Source organism: Geotrypetes seraphini, chromosome 9 (assembly GCF_902459505.1).
Source record: "Geotrypetes seraphini chromosome 9, aGeoSer1.1, whole genome shotgun sequence".
Classification (NCBI taxonomy): Eukaryota; Metazoa; Chordata; class Amphibia; order Gymnophiona; family Dermophiidae; genus Geotrypetes; species Geotrypetes seraphini.
Window position 1 is genome coordinate 124,432,153 of NC_047092.1, and position 21,846 is coordinate 124,453,998.

The 21,846-nt window shown below is 43.1% G+C and overlaps 1 protein-coding gene across 9 annotated transcripts in view; it reads left to right on the forward strand.

The window, feature by feature from the left end:
* The first annotated feature begins 15,061 nt into the window (after positions 1 to 15,061).
* The window catches only part of ATG16L1 (autophagy related 16 like 1), a 271,176-nt gene continuing 264,391 nt past the window's right edge, over positions 15,062 to 21,846 (forward strand). For 3 of the 9 annotated variants that reach the window (XM_033958630.1, XM_033958631.1, XM_033958629.1), the window contains exon 1: positions 15,447 to 15,486. Coding sequence is in view for 5 of the 9 variants with exons in the window: in XM_033958632.1 (XP_033814523.1) it covers positions 15,372 to 15,486 (115 nt within the window). In the remaining 4 variants the exon portion in view is untranslated. Of the gene's footprint in view, positions 15,487 to 21,846 lie in introns of all 9 variants that reach the window. The other 6 variants (XM_033958632.1, XM_033958627.1, XM_033958625.1 and 3 more) reach the window with 6 other exon arrangements.

Here is a 21,846-nt window from a genome sequence, read left to right on the forward strand (position 1 = left end):
AGAAGGTATTTCTTTTCTTGTTTTTTGTTATTGTCTTTAAAATCTAACTATACCACAACTAGCACACACCCTCTGTCCAATTCTCTGGTCACCCAGTCAAAGAAATTGATCAGATTTGTCTGACAAGACCTACCTCTAGTGAATACATGTTGCCTCTAGTTCTGTAATCCACAGATTGGGCCAAGATTAGAAAAACTTCCTTCCTCTGTTACACTGAAAACAGGCATTTCACTACATATAGATTTTTCTTCTAGAGTCCTGGGTATCATCCTGGATTCATCACTTACATTTCACGAACATGTAAAAATCTTTGACAAAATGTTTTTTTAGTCTGAATATGTTGAGGAAAGTTAGATCATTATTCCATCAAAAACATTTTACAGTGTTGGTGCAATCCACTGTGCTTGCCCAGCTAGATTATTGTAACTCAGTTTACCTGGGCATTAAGCAGTGCAGTCTAAAACGACTTCAGTTAATACAAAATACGGCAGCTAAGCTCATCTTTGGGAAACAAAAGTATGATCATGTTACCCCTCTGTTGAGAAAGCTTCATTGGCTCCCAATTCGCTTTAGGATCCAGTTTAAATGTACATGCATAATCTTCAAGCTTCTCTATGGAATATTTGACCCTTTAGTCCAGGGGTAGGGAACTCCGGTCCTCGAGAACCATATTCCAGTCGGGTTTTCAGGATTTCTCCAATGAATATGCATGAGATCTATTTGCATGCACTGCTTTCGATGCATATTCATTGGGTAATCCTGAAAACCCGACTGGAGTACGGCTCTCGAGGACCGGAGTTCCCTACCCCTGTTTTAGTCCCCTTATGTTGGAATACCTTTAGATTTTGTAATTTGAGAAATACACAGAGATATAAGCTATCTTTCCCTTCCTTTACAGGAATCAAATCTGCTGGGAAGCTTAGTCAATCTTTTATCTTCAAGTTGGTAGAGATCTGGAATGAACTTCCTGACTCTATTAGACTAATAGGCCAACTACAATTATTTCGTAAAACCCTGAAAACTTTGTTTTTTTCACAATATTTAAACGGTTTAATTATAGTATCAATGAAATGATAATACCATAGCTCTTACTTCTCTCATGCTTTTTTTTCTATGTACTCTGGTCTTAATTTTATGTGAACTGGGTCGAGCTCCGTTGGGAGATGACCCGGTATATAAACCGAAGATTAGATTAGATTATTTCATTTTGCAGCATAGGAAAATCATAACAATAAAAAGTAAAATTTATACAATAGATAATGATAGGGAATCAAAACATTAAAGACATAGGCAAATTACCAGAAAGAGACATGAGAATCTTGTAGTAAATTTTCAACATTTTCTGTAATCTGTCCATTTTCAAAAGTAATGGTATGATTCACTTCTTTGGAGGTTGTCTTAAGTTGTTCAATATAAGCATGGAGTTCTGTCACATTCAGCAGCTTGTGAAATGTCTCATTCCCCATACCAAGAGGGAGTGAATGTACAGCAAATGAAATAAAGTCGGATGGAGGAAGTGATGTCATCGTGGCTCTTGGCAACCTAGAGCAGGGGTAGGCAATTCCAGTCCTCGAGAGCCACAGGCAGGTCAGGTTTTCAGGATTTCCACAATAAATATGCATGAGATAGATTTGCATCTCAAGGAGGCAGTGCATGCAAATCCATCTAATATATATTCATTGTGGATATCCAGAAAACCTGACCTGTCTGTGGCTCTTGAGGACCGGAATTGCCTACTCCTGGCCTAGAGGGATAGCTCTGCGGACATCCGATGCTATTTTGGATTCCTTAGATGTTCCATCGCTCAACCGCGATCTGTTCAGAGCACTTTTGTATTGTGAATCTGCCTAGAATGCTGGAATGGGGGTGAGAAAAGGGCAGACGGATATTAAAGCTTTTTCTTCTCCGGTCCCTGCCTTCGAAATCTGCTCCCAAGATGGCGCGTCAGAGGGGCTGCCGCCAGAAGCATCACTTCTGGGCTTGAGGCAGGAGGTGCGCGGCTGGTTCCAGGAGTTGAAGGAGGAACATCAATGGGGACTTGAAACGTGATGTTGGGAATATTGGGTCCCGGTTGGGAGAGGCAGAAACAGTACTGGATTCTCATGGCACTGAACTCGCCCAGCTGCGATAGCAGATCTCGGCCATGGAGGAACATACTGAAACCACCACCTTTAAATTAGAAGATCTGAAGAATTGTTCTCGACGTAGCTATATTGGGGGTTCGCATGGGACTGTGTCTCTAAACTTCCTGTTAGCATGGCTTCTATTTGCCTCTGTTGATGGGCCATGTGGGGTGGAAGGGGATTGGGGGTGGAGGGTTTGGGTGGGGAAGGGCTGAGTGATTTTGAGTATGGGACATTGGGTTTTTGGTTAGTGGTCGAAAGGTGTGTGGGGGTAAGTGTGTGTATGGGGTGGGGTTTGTTTGGTTGTTTGAGGGGGTGTTGAGTGCTTTCATAGGCTTTTTTTGTTCTACAAGGTTATGGTTAAATATAGGTTTTTATCTTATAATGTTAGGGGCCTGAACACTAGTGCTGCCCGATTCAGGAAAAAATATTTCGATTCGATTCAGCCTATTGAATCGATGATTCGATTCGATTTTCCTGCCCAATTGGGTGTTTTTTAAAAACATCCTAGTGGGTTTATTTTATAGCCTCTTCACCCCCTTTGCCCTCTCCTACCCACACTGGCGCTGTAGTGCAAACAAAAAATACTTTTCCTTACTCTGTTAAATCCTAGCTCACATTTGCAGTCTAACACCAGCTCTGGCAGGATACACATTTCAAATCTGACATATTGAAATCTCAAAACAGAAAGCAAAATTATTTTTCTACCTTTTGTTGTCCTAGTCATTATTTAAATCAGGTTGGTCCCACGCTCTGGTTGTCTTCTGATAACGGGCTTGCCAGGGTCTCCTTCTTTCTCCATGATAACATCTTCCAACTCTGACCTCCCCTTCTGTTTTCCTTTCCTCCCCCAGAGGTTTGGCATTTTTCCTTTTTTGTCTCCATCCCTACAGCTGCAGCGATGGACCCCACCATCCCCAGATTCACCATCTCCTTTTCTTAACTACCCTTTCATCCTGCATCTCTCCTTCCTTCCCCACCACCCCAGGGTTCACCATCTCCCATTCTCTTCCCAACTACCCTCCTATCCAGTATCTCTATCCCCCTCTACTCCATCCCTTGTGTCCAACTTCTCTCCTTCTGTTCCTTCCCTCCCTAAATCCCATTGTCCACCATCTCTCTCCCTCTCCTGTTTTTAGATCCATTATTTCTTCCATCCCTCTCCCCATCTCTCCTCTCTAGGATCTCCCCCAAGTTCATCTCTCCATAATCTCCCCCATCCCCCCTCCCCCATCCATCTTCCCCCCTCCACCCTAGTGAAGAAACAGCATGAGACCTATCAAGTTATCCAGTTCCAGGGTGAATCCTTCAGGCCAATCTGGGATTTCTGGCAGCCTCGTGCCATTTTGGTTTTTTTTTACTTTAATTATCAAAATTGCGAAGGGTGGTGAGGATAGTTCAACTGAAGAATCCCAACCCCTAGGACCCCAAGTCCTTTGCTTGGCCTGAGTGGAGCTGGAGGGAGGAGCAGCTCCTGCATGTTGTAGCCAACAGGAAGAGAGATGATAGTGAAGCACACTGAAAAGCAGCATCAGCAGCCTAGATGGCCTCCGTTTTACTGGCATCAAATCAGCACTGCATCTGGTTGAAAACTGTGCGGTCGGCCTGGGCTGTGAGAAAACTGGCGGCTGCAGGTCAGAACCAGGGGGAGGGAGAGTCATGTTTGCTTTCTGTATCTGGGATTGCGCGTGCATCGGCTCAGCACTTGCCATGGGGGTTTCAGCTGCCCCCCTCCCCGGGTCCTTCCTCTTTCACTTTGGCTGGGAGCAGCCGCTGCAGGTGGAGGATGATCGGCTGGGGGGGGGGGGGGGACAGGCACACTCTCCCGGTTCCCCACAATCCGCTCTTCCCGCTTTCAATCCCTTCGCTAAGAATCATAGGTACAAGACGAAATTATATGTTTTCTGTGAAAGCCCCTACATTATGGAATTCCCTTCCAAACTATATTAAAAGCGAAACAGACCTTGTCACGTTTAAGAAAAAATTTTAAAAACATATCTATTTCAAGATGCATACGACTCATAGAACATAACTTTTCAAGTTTTCACATTCTTATTAGATCTTCTTAACCCATTATTACCTAATGTGCTTTCCTTTTGATGTTAATTTCTATTGTAAAACAACATTGTAACTTTTTCCCTTTTTTTTCCCAACCCCTCGTGTCTGTCCAATATTGTCTGTCTTTTAATTGACTTTTGTTATCTAAATGTATTACCACAATCTGATGGTTTTTATATTGTACATCGCTTAGATATTATTATAAGCGATTTATCAAATAAAGATTAAACTTGAAACTTGAAACTTGATCAGAAATCAAACCGTGACGGAAAATGGCCAGAACGCCCGAAACGAAACGCACACTTCTCTGGACCTTTCATTATTACTATTTTTATAACTTACTATTACTTTTTAGCCTCCCTTTGCCAAAGTTCATACTTCTGATGTAACTTCCGGACGGACTCCGGCGGCAGAGGAAAAGCCCCTCTAGCAAGGGGGCTGACTTGAATCAGTGAGGTTGTTTTTTTTGTAAAAACAAATAGATTCGAATCACCCAAAGTGAATTGGTGAATCGATTAGAATCGCGAATCGGGCAGCACTACTGAACACCCCACAAAAGAGGAGTTTATTATTTAAAGAACTGGGCCGCTTGAAAGTGGCAGTGGGGTTTATACAAGAAACTCATTTTCAATCTAAATTTGAGAAGCTGCTCTCACATAGGTGTTATCCTAATGTTTTTCTCTCCTTTAATAGGGTTCACAAGAAGACCCATGGGGTGGGTATTCTCATTCATAAGGACATTCAATTTTCTCTGAGAGAGGTGATCAGGGATATGGAGGGACACTACATTCTTGTTAAGGCAGAGTTGTATGGGCAATTATATAGTTTACTGAACGTTTATGCACCTAATTCTAGTTAAGGGGCTTTTTATGATCTTTTGGAGCATTTACTGTTGGATCATGCAGAAGGTACTTTATTGATTGGGGGAAATTTTAATCTTACCTGTCATCCTCTAGAGGACAATTTCAACTCGGCGATTCATTAAGCTAGAGGTGATCGCTGGGCTTTTCATAGATTTCTCCGTAGTCATGATTTGGAAGATGTGTGGCGTTTCCACCATCCAGATGAGTGAGATTATTCCTTTTATTCTGCTTTGCATAATTCATGTACCAGAATTGATATGTGGTTGACTAGTCGTGCTTCGCTGCTGTGGGTTTGTGTGTTCACTATTGAGCCCAGGGTATGGTCTGATCATGCTTCTCTTATGATGGTGCTGTATGCCAATGGGGCCTGGAGGGGTTCTGTAGGTGGTGGATGAATGATTTTTTTGCTACGCAATTCCCAAACTTTGTCACTGTTGGAAACGGATGTTAAAGATTTCTTTGTATTGAACGATACTGGGGAGGTCAGTCCGAGTATACTTTGGGAAAGTTTCAAAGTGACCTTGCGGGGTTGTTGTATATCTAGCAGTTCATACCACAATAAATGCAGAGTTGCCCATAAATTAGAACTGCTTGCCCGCCTTAGGCAGCTGGAACATCTTCATATGAGGGATCCTTCTCAGCGCGGGGGTCGAGCCCTGGATGCTTGTTGCAGGGATCTCGGGTAGCTTGATTTGAATGACATGGCATGGGCTCTTCAAAAGCGGAGGCAGCGGTTCTTTGAGTGTGTGTGTGTGGGGAGGGGGGTAGAGTGGGTCGATTGCTGGCATCAAAGCTTCGGCAGAAATAGGCGCAACATCTCATCTCTCAGATTAGAAATGCTGCTGGACAACTTCAATTGGGTGAGGCAGCCATTCATCAGGCTTTTTTGTTGTTTTATCAGGAGTTATACACTCCTGAGACTCGGGCCTCAGTCAGAAATAGAGACTTTTCTTTCAGGTGTTGAGTTGTCTCAATTGTCTGAGATCGATGTGGGCTGGCGGCTCTCTTCCCCCATTCAGTCTAAGGAAGTTTTGGCAGCCATTAAACACTTATCGGCCAGCAAGGCTCCAGGTATCGAGTCTTGACGGCTTCTCACCCTTGATTTATAAAAAAAAAAAATGGAGGCCTTTATTGTGGAGCTCCTCATGTGTTTGTTTAATTCTTTTCTGGGAGATGTGCATTTGCCTTCTTCTTTTTGTCAGGCGGCTGTTACACTTCTTCTCAAGCCCAGCAAAGATCCCACTAGTTATGGCTCTTATAGGCCGATATCATTGCTGGGAGTTGACAAAAGTTATTTGCTCGTATCTTGGCAGTCTGTTTGCAACAGTTTTTGACAGAATTGGTACATGGTGATCAATGTGGTTTCATTCCAGGGAGGAACCCCGGTGATAATATTTGTAAGGTATTGGATCTTATTTGGGTGACGCATAGTTTTTCTGTCCCTTCAGTTTTACTCTCGGTTGCCAATGAGAGAGCTTTTGACAGGATTTTTTGATCCTTTATGCAGGCAGTTTTCCATCGGGTGAGGATCTCGAGTAATTTTAAGCATTGGTTGACACTATTGTAAGCTAACCCTGAGGCTTGTTTATGGGTCAACGTGAGATATACTGCTTCTTTTTTTATACAGCTTGGGACCCAACAGGAGTGTCTGCTTTTGCCCCTTATTTTTTGCTTTGGTTATGGAACCCCAGGCTGCGGTCATTTGTTTTAATCAGCGAGTTTGGGGACTTAAGACGGGTGCACAGGAGCATAAGATCTCACTCTATGCTGATAATATTCTCTTTACGCTCTCCCACCCTTTCCAGTCTTTAACTGAGGTTCTTCATGTGCTAGAGCAGTATGGTTGGATGGCTGGGTTTAAGATTAATGTTGCTAAGTGTGAACTGCTTAATGTCTCAGTCCCTGCTGATCTATTGTCTCGTTTACGTGGAGCTTATCCATTTCGCTGGGCCTCTAAATTGATTCCATATCTGGGGGTTCGCATTTCTTCATATTTAGATGCCCTGTTTCATCTTAACTATCCTTCCTTGCTGTGAACTGTTTTTGCTGATCTTGACCGATGGGAGGGATTACATTTGTCTTGGATGGGTCGGATAAAGGCTTTGAAAATGAATGTGCTGCCCTGTTTATTTTATATCTGTTTTCCTCTCTCAGTCCTCAAACATTTTTTGGTTAGGCTCAAATGAAGGACTTTCACTTATATCTGGAACCACAAGATACCCCGAGTGCGAAGAGAACGCATGTATTGGGATTGTGATCACAGGGGATATGGGAGTTCCTGATTTCCTTAATTATTACTATGTGGCTCAATCACAGGTACTATTTAATTGGGCTTTTCCTTCTTGGCGTTGGGTTTGTTTGGAGTGGCAGGGGGCGGATTTGGCCTTTTTATAGGTTTTTTCATTTGGGGTCTGGAGTGGGTTTGATTTCTAGATTGTACAAAACTCATTTGTATAGCTGTCCTCTGGCACGATCTTATGAGAGTAAATGGGAGGACCTTATCTTTTAGGGTTCACTTTGGATTTGCATCAGTGGAACAGCTTTATAGTGCCTTGCTTAGTTTTCCTAGCTAAGCCTCTGATTGAACAGGGTTATAAGATGCTATTTCAATGGTATTACAATCCTGTAAAATTTGCATAGATTGTTTACTTATGGGGATGGCAAATGTTGGAAAGCATGTATGGGGGGGAGGGGGGTGGAGGGGACCTTTAGGCATGTTTGGTAGGACTGTCCTAAGGTTATTTCATTTTGGAGGATGGTTCAATCCTTAGTTTCTACAGTCTTACAGCATCTGGTTTCATTGCAAATTATTGTTTTTCTCCTTAATCAGTCCGCTCTGGGACTGGAACAAGAGCAAGCTCATTTTGTGGCTCTGGTTGCTACGGTGGCCAGACTCTGTGTGGCTTCATTTTGGAAAAAGGATACTCTTCCTGTACAAAATGACCTTTTTCTAAAGGTGGACGCAGCTCCTGATTGGTAAGGCCCGACTTTAGTGCAGGAAGAGGCGGTCAGAGCATATAGCGAGTGATTTCCTTCACTCGCCGGCACACTGGCTGCTATCTCCTGCCTCTCCTGCTGCCCTCTCCAGTCTCCCCCATGAAAAACCGTATTCACAGTTTTTCAAGATTCGCGAATATCGGGGGAGTACTGAAATGATGTAATCTCTCTTATATAGTTCGGAGCCGAGTTCCAAAGCGAAGGGGCAGTGACAAAAAAAATGTTGGTTCTCATGGTATTGATATGTCTTAATTGGGGATTGAAAGCAGATTTTGGTTAGAAGATCAAAGAGAACACTGAGAGGATATTCCGGAGAGATACCTTTTTGTTCTGAACATTATTATGTCATTCAGGACAAACTATAACTATATTCTGATTACAAAAAAAAAAAATGTCAGAAATGTTTGCTATACTGATCATATCTGGTGAGTATGGAATAAATACTGTATAAAACCTTTTCTTAATAATATATACCCTAACTGAGCTATACTTAGGCTTTGTGACTTATAGCTTAAATCATTATGAGCATGGTTTTACTACACAGCTTACTTGCTAATAAGAAAATCTTTTTTATGAAAAGGACATTACACAATTTGGCTAGTGAAAGGGGGGCCCCACGGTTCTGGCATTTCTTCCCCTTGTGGTATCATCTCCCTCCCTTCCCCTCACCTTCGCGGTACTTTTCCAAACCAAAGTTTTCTCTCAGAGGGGCCCTGATGCAGCAGCCATTCTCACTAGTGGCTGCCCCTGAAGCTTCTCCTCTAGCGCGATTTGCCTAGATGGAAACAGGAAGTTGCATCAGAGAAGCTTTGGGGGTCAGTCGCATACAACTAGTGAGAATGACTGCCGCGTCCTGGCCCCTCTGAGAGAGAAAACTTTGAGTTTGAAAAGCACCTGCGAAGATGAGGGGAAAGGAGGGAGATGGCCCGACGAGGGGAAGAGGTTGAGTGGTGCTTTTGGTTTATTGTATGGAGAAAGAGGGAGACAGACACTTGATTGAAGTGAGGAGGACAGAGAGGGGCGCAGACGCTGAATGGAAGTGGTGAGAAGAGAGGGGGCAGACGCTGTATGGAAGTGGGGGAGAGAGTGAGAGAAGGGAGTTGACACTGGAAGCAAGTGGGGATAAGAGAGAGGAGAAAAAATGCTGAATGGAAGTGGAAAGAGAGAGAGGGGAGCAGATGCTGGATGGAAGTGTGGAGGAGAGAGAGGACACATACTGGATGGAAAGAGATAAAGAAAAAAGGGCACATGCTGGATTGGGGGAAGAGGATATAGTTAGTGAGATACTGGAAGGGGTGAGGGAAAGAGGTGGCAAGCTGTAGGCAGACACAATGAAAAGAGGGAAATTGAGGACTGGATAATAAGAAAGAATGTAAACTAGATAGAGGCAGAGAATAATTGACAAGGAAGACCAGGGAAGAAAAAAAGGAAAGGAAAAAAAGATGAGATGCCAGAACATGGAGGGAGGGGGAGGAGAAATACCAGCTTTGGGTGGAGGATAGGGGGAATGAGACAGATACCAGATCAGGGTGAAATTTGAGTGGTGAGAGGCAGAAAAGTGTAAAAAAAAAAAAGCAGGAAGAGAGGAGAAAAGCCCTTTCTGGAAACGTCAATCGCTCCTCCTAAACTTACTTGCTCCACTTCATCACTGACGCTGAAACCGTGGATTGAAGACAAAGTTTTATTTTATTTTTCTTTCCAGCTTATGATTTATCTTTAATCTTATCTATTGTTTTGCCTTTTGTCTTTGTTTTGTTCTATTTCTATCATTTAAATTTCTCCAGAATTCTACTGTTCAACGGCTCCCCCTTCTGCTTCTATTCCTTTCTCTCCTCTCTTCTACCTTCCAAAGTATTTAGATCAATGCTGTCTTGTTAAAATGTTTATTTTATTTTTATTTTTCCTCTAACTCTACTTTTCACTTCTCTATTACCCTCCAGGTACTTTAGTTAGATTGTGAGCCTTCGGGACAGTAAGGGAATTTTTCAAGTACCTTTCTTATTTCTAATCTTAATGTATATTTTCTGTAAACCGCTTAGAACCTAACGGATGTAGCGGTATATAAGAAATAAATTACATTACATTACATATTGACAGCAATCACTGGAAAAAGAATTATCAGAAGACATAGGCAAGCAGAAAAGACAAAATGGGACCAACATGATGGAAAAATAAAATGTGCAGCCAACAAAGGTAGAAAAAAGTGTTTTATTTTAAATATATTACCTGGATATGTTAGCTTTGGGATATGCAATCATACTATATTTTAACCACTTCATTCACTTTTAAGGATCTTCAGAGAAGAGCGCAGTGATATCTCATTATTGCTTAAAGATACTGCTCTGTCATTTATCCTTTTTTTGCTTCATTTTAACTTAGGGCTCCTTTTATCAAGGTGTGCTACGGGGGTTAGCGCGTCGGACATTTCATCACGCGCTAACCCCCGGGACAAGTCAAAAAACTAATGCCTCCTCAATGGAGGCGTTAGCGACTTGCGCGGCAGGCGGTATTCCGCGCGTTAACTGCCTACCGCACCTTGATAAAAGGAGCCCTTAATCTTTAAATAAATATCATTTGGTATTTTTTACTTTCTAAAGACTTTAAATACTTGTTTCTGTAACATCGCCTGTATAGCAGGCACTTATCTTTCAATGAAGTTCTGTTGACTTGGGATCTGCCGACATGTTTCGCCATTACGGCTGTGTCAAGGCTGTCCCCTGAATGAGAGGAATACAAAATTAGTACGTTTCACTCTATATCATCATTGTCAAATATTTATTGACTAATTCCTATAGTTAGTTAATACATATTTAATACAAATTTAACTTTTTTTACCTTTCTACAATCAGCTTCAACATCAAGCCTGCTGTTTGCTCTGGACAAGATGGTGGCGGCGTTCTTTCCAGCTTACTTATTCAAAACTTCACTGTTATGTCAGCCTGATTTTACAGAAACAAGTATTTAAAGTCTTTAAAAAGTAAAAAAATACCAAATGATATTTATTTAAAGATTAACCCCTCTTCTACGAAACCGCGCTACTGGTTTTTAGCACAGAGAGCCGCGCTGAATGGCCCGCACTGCTCCCGACGCTCATAGGAACTAATGAGCATTGAGAGCAGCGTGAGCCATTCAGTGCGGCTTTCTGCGCTTAAAACCGCTAGCGTGGTTTTTCGTAGAAGAGGGGGTAAGTTATAATTAAACAACGACAAGATCAGACGATTAGAGCAGTATCTTTAAGAAATAGCAGATGAGATTCAACATGGATAAGTGTAAAGTGATGCATGTTGGTAACAAAAATCTCATGCACGAATACAGGATGTCCGGGGCGGTACTTGGAGAGACCTCCCCTTGGAGAGACAAGTCCCAGGAAAGGGACTTGAGAGTTCTGATCAACAAGTCGAACACAGAAGATTTAGAATCAGAAAATAATATTAAATATTGAACTAGGCCAGTTACTGGGCAGACTTGCACGGTCTGTGTCGGTGTATGGCCGTTTGGTGAAGGATGGGCAGGGGAGGGCTTCAATGGCTGGGAGGGTGAAGATGGGCTGGAGTAAGTCTTAACAGAGATTTTGGCAGTTGGGTACCGGGTAAAGCTTTGGATTCTTGCCCAGAAATAGCTAAGAAGAAAAATTAAAAAAATAAAAAAATTTTTAAATTGAATCAGGTTGGGCAGACTGGATGGACCATTCTGGTCTTTATCTGCCGTCATCTACTATGTTACTATGAAGCCGTCCAAACAATGTGCGGCAGCAGCAAAAAGGGCAAACAGAATGCTGGGAATGATAAAGAAGGGGATCCTGAACAGATCGGAGAAGGTTATCATACCGTTGTACTGGGCCATGGTGTGCCCTCACCTTGAGTACTGCGTCCAACACTGATCACCGTACATGAAGAAGGACACGGTACTACTCGAAAGGGTCCAGAGAAGAGTGACTAAGATGGTTAAGGGGTTGGAGGAGCTGCCGTACAGCAAAAGATTAGAGAAACTGGGCCTCTTCTCCCACGAACAGAGGAGATTGAGAGGGGACATGATCGAAACTTTCAAGGTACTGAAGGGGGTAGACTTAGTAGATAAGGATAGGTTGTTCACCCTCTCCAAGGTAGGGAGAACGAGAGGGCACTCTCTATAATTGAAAGGGGATAGATTCTGTACGAACGTAAGGTAGTTCTTCTTCACCCAGAGAGTGGTAGAAAGCTGGAATGCTCTTCCGGAGGCTGTTATAGGGGGAAACACCCTCTAGGGATTCAAGACAAAGTTAGACAAGTTCCTGCTGAACAAGAACGGGCGCTGGTAGGACTAGTCTTGGTTAGGGTGCTGGTCTTTGACCAGAGAGCTGCTGCATGAGCCGACTGCTGGGCATGATGGACCACTGGTCTGATCCAGCAGCGGCAATTCTTATGTTCTTATACTCTAAATAATGAGAGATCACTGCACTGCGCTCGACTCTGAAGATCCTTAAAAGAGAATGGAGTGAATGAAGTGGTTAAAATATAGTATGATTGAATGATTGTGTGAAGGAATTATTTATATAATACAATCAAAAAAATACATTGCCAATAAAATAGCTTTGAGATATGTGCATCACAGATTTTTATTGTGTCCAGTGGCTTACTAGACAGCTGATGGGGAGGGTGGGCAATGGGCCTGAGCCCAATGTTGGTGGGCATTAAATTTTTCTTCCCACCATGCCTCCCACCAAATGCAAAATATAAATACCTAAGTTGGTGGGCCTTCCAAAGCCCTGTCTGCTAAAGATCTCTTCCTCTAGTTCTGAGGCCAGAATTCTAGCTAGTAGCAGCTCTGAGATACTGCTGCTAGCTGCAGAGCTTGGGGATTACTGGGTGCCAGACTGGAGCTGGTGGTCTTCAACAGGCAGGGTTTTGAGATCCCCACCAGTCATAGCAAGGAAGATGGCTAATTTTTGGTGGACCTGGGATCCCTGTGTGTTTTGGTACAGAAAGAAGTACATATGTTTTAATTTCTCCAGTGCTGTAATACTCGCTGAGTTTAATTTCTTGGGGTTCCCAGTTCAATTTCTATTTGTGATCCCTTGTTCTGTATTTGATAAAGTTCTGTCTTTGTTTTGTGTGTAAAGAAGTCATTCAAATTTGATTTGTGTGGTAGTAATGGGAGATGGGGATATTGGGGAGCGAGTCAGAGAAGAGAGAGGATATAAGGGGTCCCCTCCACAATGTCTGTCCTGGGCCCCAGCATGTCTAAAACCAGCCCTGCTCTAGCCACTTACCTACTCCTCCACTCCTAGGATTCATCCAGCAAAGTCAGACTCCCAAAAATTTCACAGGCAATTGTAACACAAGAATGTGAACTAGTCAGGTGGAATAAGTAATTGTAATTTAGGATAACACCAAGTCAAAATGTTATCCTTTTCCTATCGTAATAAATTTTACATTACGCTGGTTCCAATCGTAATTATTTTAGCAAAGTTTTGTATTATTCACCGTTATCATTTACGGCTATTGTAAACATAATGTAAATAAGTCATAAATCTATAAATTCAAATATTTGTGTTCCTGGCTCTTTATTAGTATGGGACATACGATGGCAACGACATTTTGGGAATGTCCCATCATCCGGGACACAAGATAGGAAGAGGTTAATCTTGACTCATTTCTTTTAGTAGTTTGACCACTTGGCTTTTTTTTTTTTTTTTATAAGACTTGCTTTTCTTGAAAGTATGGATCAGTATTACCATATGGCTTCCAGAAAAAAAGAGGACAGATTGAAATATCCAGGTTGCATTTCCATTGTTTTCAATAGAAGTAAAACCCGGATGTCTCAATCTGTTCTTCTTTTTCTGGAATGCAATCAAACAAAAAGAGACAGACGAGATGTCCAAAAACAACCAAATAGTTACTTTATTAGTACAAATAATCAAATACCATAAAAGTCTATGGTTTAGAGTCAATCAAATCTGACAAGTCTTTCTATGAAAGTCACAAGTCTAAGAGCAAGGACCTAATAAAGTAACTACAGTGTTTCCCCGAAAATAAGCTCTAGCATGATTTTTGGGGTAGATGTTAATATAAGCCCTAGTCATCGGCAGCAACCTCCCTCCCATCCAAACTGCGAGACTGAAATAAATACCTTATAACTGGCAGCATTGGCAGCAATCTAGACAGGCTGCTTTGTGGCCTTCTATCTTCCGGGCATTCCTCTGCCGCATTGCTGATGACGGCAGAGGAATGCCCAGGCAATAGAAGGCACAGAGCAGCCTTTCTAGATTGCTGCTGACACTGCTGGTTTATTATAAGGCATTTATTTCGATCTTGTGGTTCGGATGAGAGAGATGGGTCGGCATGTGTGCGCGCACGGCAGGGGAGATAGAACGATGCTACACAGGGGAATGGGAGGAAGGGAGGGATAGAAGCTGCAAGGGCTCTGCTGCACAAGGGATGGGAGGGAGAGATAGAAGCTGCAAGGGATGGTTGGGATAGAAGCTGCAAGTATTCTGCTGCACAAGGGGATGGGAGGGATAGAAAGATACTGCACAAGGGGATGGGTGAGAGGGGAGGGGAGGGAAGATGCACATTTGGGGGAGAGAAAGGAAATAGGAAGAATTGGGGTAGAGGAGAGGAAGGGAGAGATCACCGTACATGAAAAAAAAAAAAGACATCCCCGTTTTTGGACATCTCGTCTACCTCTTTTTGTTTGATTGCGTTGCTGTATTTTTGAGGCAGATTGCTTTTCTCTTTTTGTTTTGCTTTACTACTTTTTCTGGAGCCATATGGTAACCCTAAGTATCAGTACAATGATCGAGGCTCTAATAACCATGAGAAGGGGATCAGAGCCTGAATTATGAATGTAAACACACACCTAATTAGAGAGATTTAGCATCTCTATGCACAGATTTCAACGGCAGAATGAGAAAACTATAATTTCCTATTTTTTTGTCCAGAACTATTTAAGATTCCCTGTCTCCCTTAATATTTATCAACTCCATCCACTTTTCTCCTCCCACAGTTTCCCAGAAGACGCTTGCAAGTGGCATGCGCAGTATTAGTCACCCCAAAAGCGGAAGTAGAAAGGAAATAGTTTTGGTGCGCATGTGTAGAAGAGTTTACGACCGACAAATTTTGGTAGAGAAACGGTACACTTTGCAGTATTATGGTATTCTTTACGCTTATCTCGCAACCTCGATCTCGCGAGATCATCATCCGCGTGCTGGTATGCTTCTTTGGAAGAGAGTATTCGTGAGCGGTAGAAAAGTTGGTCGTGCTAAGAGCTTCGGTGGTTTAATTCCGTTTCGATGCCCGTGATCGGAAGAGGGTGAAGGAGATAACTTGCCTGTCCTTTTGCAGCATGCGAAATGGCGTCCGGCTGCCGACCGGCCAGTTTCCCTCACTGGAAGGTGCATATCTGTAAAGAGTTGAGGCAGAGGGACCGACTACAGAGACAGGCCTTCGAGGAGCTCATTGTACAATGTGAGGAGATGCAAGAAATTTACACTCTTACAGTTCAGGCTGTAGTTTTATTGAAGGGAGGCTTGAAATTGATGGCGGTTTGTTAATTGAACCCATCTGCTTGGGGGCGTTGAAACAGACTTTGATTCAATTTTTAAACATCGCTTTTGGAATGGCAATCTCATTATCTGCACAGGCAATTTGTACCCTTATTGGGAGTTGGGGGCTGGAAATTAAACTCCGCTCCTGTTCCTATTAGTAGTTGATAGATTCTTTCTCACTCACCCTGTTTAGCTCTCTGTGACTATTATTAAAAACAATATTATTAATCTTTTTAAAATACTAACTTAAAAAAATTATCAAGAGATTTAATTCTTCTGCCTTGATCTATCTGATGATGTTCAGAAAAGAAATAAAAAATATACTCTTCAAGAAATTCTTGAAACAGACCTAACATCACATATTCCTCCTTCCCGCCACACTGAAACTACCTAACCTAATCTTTACCTAACTTACTCTTTACTTTTACCTCTAGAAATAACCAATGATCTTACATTGTAACCCACCGTTTATAAGTCTTTTGTAATCCGCCTTGAACCACAAGGTATTGGCGGAATAGAAATCTTTAATGCAATAATGTAATACCGTACATGTTTTTTTGTTACTGCTATTGAGTGTCATGATGGTAAATCTCTCCTCTTCCTGCTTTATCGAATATGTAGCTCTAGTCAAAATATTAGTAAGATTCTGTCTTTTCATAGTTCTTGTATTTGTTCTTATTCAATTAATTGATTTCCCTCCTTTTTGGCCTTGTTTTAGGGATATATATATATTTTTAAAGTTACTTTTATTGAACCAACAAACAACATATAGCAAAAATGAGAATTTTTTTTTAAAAAATACAGGTAATTGTATTTCCTAGTTTTAGATTTGGGAGATGGGAACTCGCATCTAAAGAGCTCTGATAATCTCTGTGATTTGTTTTTGGAGTGACAAAGGTTGGATCAGTATGATATTCTCATAAGTTGTGAAAACTGCTTAGCTTAGTCATATGAATCGTTATAAATGCTAAAAGGTTGAGGGAGGTGAGGACTCCACATGTATAAACATGAATCCCCTAATTCAATAACTGTAGCACCTAAATGTAAGTGCCATTATAGAATGTTAGCACTTGTGCGTACTCAGTTGTTTTTATAATGTGAGTTCACAAGTCACATATAATGTAAATGTAAAGGGTTGTTCACCTAGGCACATGGGTGGGGCATAGGCATTTCAAAATTTTATGTATAAAGGTTATAGAATACTGTATTGCACTAAAGTGCTAAATTAGACTCATTCATTTACGCCTCCTGTAGACATAGTGCAGTGGTTGTGCCTAAATGTAAATTACCCTAGTATCCTATAACAGAATCTGAGCACACAGATGCTATTATAGAGTTTGCTCAAAGCACATTGCATTTTGGCGCCTAACATTTGTTGCATTTTATAGAAATGCTCTTTAATTGTTCAGGAACACAATGTAAGAACATAGATTCTAGTGCAGTAGGTGTGTCATTCTGGACAGTAGGTATTCTCCCCATGCTTGCGAGCCGTGCAGAAGGAATTCACTCTTACCTTGGGCTCTGCTTCCCCTTTAGTTCTTCTTTCTACATGTGAGCAGGAAGGTGTCTTTGATTTTCTCTGTATATTTCTTTATTATTTTTGGTATTTTTTGTGGCTATCTGTGGACCAGAGCTCCCCAGGTCAGGGGAGAACTCTGCCTGTGTGGAGAAGAAGCATACTTGAGTATGCAGCTGGCAAGTTAATCCTTGGAAACCTGTTTGGCTAGCCTGCTGAGATCTTTGTGGAGCTCAGAGGTCTGTATCCCTAGTACCTTAGCTTGCCTATTGAATTACAGGGGCTTGAGGATAGGCTTTTAGGCAGCTGCAGGGGGCTCAGCGGCACTCTTCAGAGTGCTGGCTGTGATTTTCGCCTCTCCCCGTTCGCGTGCATGATTCCGCTGGGGTGGAGGATCAGTCCGACCTCGATCATACTGGCAGCTCAAAGAAATCAGCGTTAGAAGAATGGCTGATTGAGGCAGGGTGAAGAACTTCCTTACGTTCGTATGGAATTTATCCCCTTTCAACTTTAGAGAGTGCCCTCTCGTTCTCCCTACCTTGGAAAGTGTGAGCAGTCTGTCTTTATCTACTAAGTCTATTCCCTTCAGTATTTTGAATGTTTCGATCATGTCTCCTCTCAGTCTCCTCTTTTCAAGGGAGAAGAGGCCCAGTTTCTCTAATCTCTCACTGTACGGCAACTCCTCCAGCCCCTTAACCATTTTAGTCGCTCTTCTCTGGACCCTTTCAAGTAGTACTGTGTCTTTCTTCATGTATGGCGACCAGTGCTGGACGCAGCCCTCCAGGTGATGGCGCACCATGGCCCGGTACAACAGCATGATAATCTTCTCTGATTTGTTCGTGATCCCCTTCTTTATCATTCCTAGCATTCTGTTCGCCCTTTTTGCTGCCACAGCACATTGCGCAGACGGTTTCATCAACTTGTCGATCAGAACTCCCAACTCTCTTTCCTGAGAGGTCTCTCCAAGTACCGCCCCGGACATCCTGTATTCGTGCATGAGATTTTTGTTACCGACATGCATCACTTTACAATTATCCATGGTGAACCTCATTTGCCATGTTGCTGCTCATTTCTCGAGCTTGATTGTGTCACTTTGTAGATCCTCGCAATCCCCCTGTGTCTTCACTACTCTGAATAACTTTGTATTGTCCGCAAACTTAATCACCTCACTCGTCGTATCAATGTCCAGATCGTTTATAAAGATGTTGAAGAGCAAGGGTCCAAGCACCGAGCCCTGTGGCACCCCACTGGTGACGTTTTTCCAGTCTGAGTATTGTCCATTTACCCCCACTCTCTATTTCCTATGCTCCAGCCAGTTTTTAACCCAGGTGAGTATTTCACCCTCGATGCCATGGCTCGCAATTTTCTGAAGTAGTCGTTCATGCAGAACCTTGTCGAATGCCTTTTGAAAATCCAGATATACAATGTCAACCGAGTCGCCCTTGTCTATCCACCTGTTTACTCCCTCAAAGAAGTGCAGCAAGTTCGTCAGGCAAGGTCTGCCTTTGCTGAAACCGTGCTGGCTGGTCCTCATTAAACCGTGTTCGTCAAGGTGATCAATGATGCGGTCCTTTATCAGCGCCTCTACCATCTTTCCCGTTACTGAGGTCAGACTCACCGGACTGTATTTTCCCGGATCTCCCTTCGAACCTTTTTTGAAGATCGGCATAACATTCACCACCTTTCAGTTTTCCGGAATCTTTCCTGATTTGATTGACAGATTGGCTATTAGTTGAAGCAGTTTAGCATCCCTTTCAGTTCCTTGATGATCTTCAGGTGGATGCCATCTGGTCCCGGGGATTTATCGCTCTTAAGCCTATCAATCTGCCTGCATACCTCTTCTAGACTGACCGTCAACCCTGTCAGTTTCCCGTCTTCGTTTCCAGCATATAGCCTGATGGGTTCCTGTATGCTGTGTAGATCCTCTTTGGTAAATACAGACGCAAAAAAATGTGTTCAGTTTGTCTGCGATTTCTTTGTCCTCCTTTAGCACTCCCATTGTTATCCAACGGTCCCACCTCTTCCTTCGCAGGTCATTTCTCCTTAATATATCAAAAGAACGGCTTGAAGTTTTTTTTGCCTCCTTGGCTATCGTTGTCTCTTTTGGCCCCTTTTATCGCCTTATGGCACCTACGTTGATGCTGTTTGTGCTTATTCTAGTTTTCGTCCGTTTTTGACCTTTCCATTCCTTAAACAAAGTTTTCTTGTCTCTGATTGCTCGCTTCCTTCACTTTTACAGTGAGCCATGCCTGTTCTTTGTTCTTTTTCCTCTTGGATCCTTTGATACTCGGTATATATAGATTTTGTGCCTCGGTGACTGTGTCCTTAAAAAGGGACCAAGCTTGCTCTAGCGTTTTTACAGTGCTTATCTTCTTCTCAATCTTCTTCCCTACCATGAGTCTCATCCCTTCGTAATTCCCTATTCGTAAGTTCAGCGCCGTGGCCATCGTTCTGGACCGATGTTTCTCCCCTGCATCCAGGTCTGCTATCTGCTTTGGCGGCATGCAGGACTGCGCATGTTGGACCTCTAACCCTTTTTAATGGCACTGCTTCTTTTAGTCCTCCTGTGGTTTACGGCATTTTGTCTCCGAATGGTCAGGCTTGAGCAGATGTTCTTCTTTCCAGATCTTGTGGCATACATGAGCAGGCAGTGCAGTTGGACCGATGGCAGTTGGTTTTGGTTAGCACTGTCTGGCAGGAGACGCTGTTTGATGGCTTTTCACAAAATAATAATAATGAAAAAATCACATACTCTGTTGTATATATGACAAGGTTGTTTATTTCCAGTTCCTCCTGCAGTGCAGTTGCACCTCTGTCGGCTCCCATTGGTCTCTTTGCTCAGCAATACTTGCCTTGCTGGGCGGTGCTGGGGTGAGATGTTTGTCCGGCGGGCTGGTCTATTTCTTCTCCCTTCCAGTTGCACAGGTCAGTTTCAGCCACGGACAATTCTGCCTCACTGTGTCTGTGGGAGGAGCGGTCATTGCGATTCTAACAGCTTCTCTTGTCCGGGAGAGGTCTGCTTCCCGTTTCCAGCTGCTGTTCATCTTGGAGTTGCCGAGGGAGTAGTCTACACAAGGGCTAGGGCTGTGTGTTGTTCCCTTGTCACAAACAAAAAAGAAATGTGCTCTTTTGTTTCTGGCAGGAATCACTGTCAGCAGGCCCGGCAGTCCTCCCTGCCTTTTTCTTTATGGCATCATCAGTCCCCTCTTGGTCTGTCCCTATGGTGGTCTGGGTCTTGTCTCCCTCTGACACAGTTTAGGTCTGGGGTGGCATACTCGACTTCTGAGGGATTGGGATTGTTCCCCTTTGCTCTGGGTCTTTCCCTGAGGCCACTCATTCTCCACTTGGTGAGCCTTCTCTTGCTCTTCTTCTGTTAGCCTCTGCTCCCTAGGGCTACACAGCTCTCTTAGATGCATGGGGCAGGGGCATTTGCATGACTTTTGGGCTACCTTCTCACCTCACTCTCTAGGTTCAGGATTCTGTTGTGTTTTATTTTGGGTTTTTCTTTGTCAGGGGCTCCCCTTCTTGGCTCAGGCTTCCTGCATTTCCAGATGTTTTTACTGGCTTATTTTAGGGAGTACTCTGTCCATGGGCTGTTGTTTAGCTGTGCTGAGTTCCTTGGGTCCGTTTGCCTGTGGGATTCCAAGATCTGTCTTATACGGACCTGGCTGTCCTTGGCCTCCCTTCTGTCTTGGTATCCTTCTGGATTTGAAGGCAATGATTCCAGTTCCTCCAGAGGAGCGGGGTCTCCGGTCATTATTCCATCTATTTCATGGTTCTCAAAAAAGAGGGTACCTTCTGTCCAATTCTAGACTTGAAAGCCTTCAGTTGTACTCTTTGGATTCTGTCTTTTCATATGGAGACCTTGCAGTCAGTCATAGCGCGATACAGCTGAGCAAATGCTTCACTTCTCTGGATCTGACAGAGGCCTATTTACATATCCTCATTTTGCAAGCTCATTAAGAGTGTCCTTCGTTTTGCAGTTTTAGGTCAGCATTATCAGTTTTGTGCACTCCCCTTTGGACTGGCTACCAACCCTCTTAACTTTTCCAAGGTAAAGGTGGTGATGATGGTGGCGGCGGCTTTTCACAAGGAGGGCATTTTGTTGCACCCTTATCTGGATGACTGACTTATCTGAGACAAGTTGTATCAGGAAAGTCTCAGAGCTACTGACAGAGTGATTCAAGTTTTGCAGGTTTGGCAGTCATTAGGTTTTGTGGTCAATCTATCCAAGAGTCATCTTTAGCCATTGCAGTCTGGAATATTTGGGAGTGCTGTTTGACACATCCATTGGGTGTTTCTGCCGCAAGCATATATTCATAAATTGCTTTTCTAGATTCAGTTCCTGCTTTGGTCGCAGAACCTGCAGGCTAGTACATATTTGCAGGTCCTAGGGTCCATGATTGCATCCTTGAAGGTGGTGTAGTGGGCCAGAGCTCACATTGAGGCCCCTACAATCTGATTTCCTGTCCAGATGGTCTCCACGCATCCAGGAGTTGGAAGACAGAAATTCTCTTTGGAGCTCAGCCCGCAGAAATCTTCAGTGGTGGATGGTGGAGAGTCATCTGTTGAAAGGGGTGAGTTTACAACCCTCGCAGTGAATCTTGAGTCGCCACAGATGTCAGTCTTTCTAGCTGGGGGATCCACTATTCAGAGAGAGTAGCTCAGGGAGTCTGGTCGAGTGAGGAGGCCAGCTGGTCAATCATTGTACTTGGCACTACTCTTCTTCCTGGATGTGATTCAGAGAAAGGTGGTGCGAGTGTT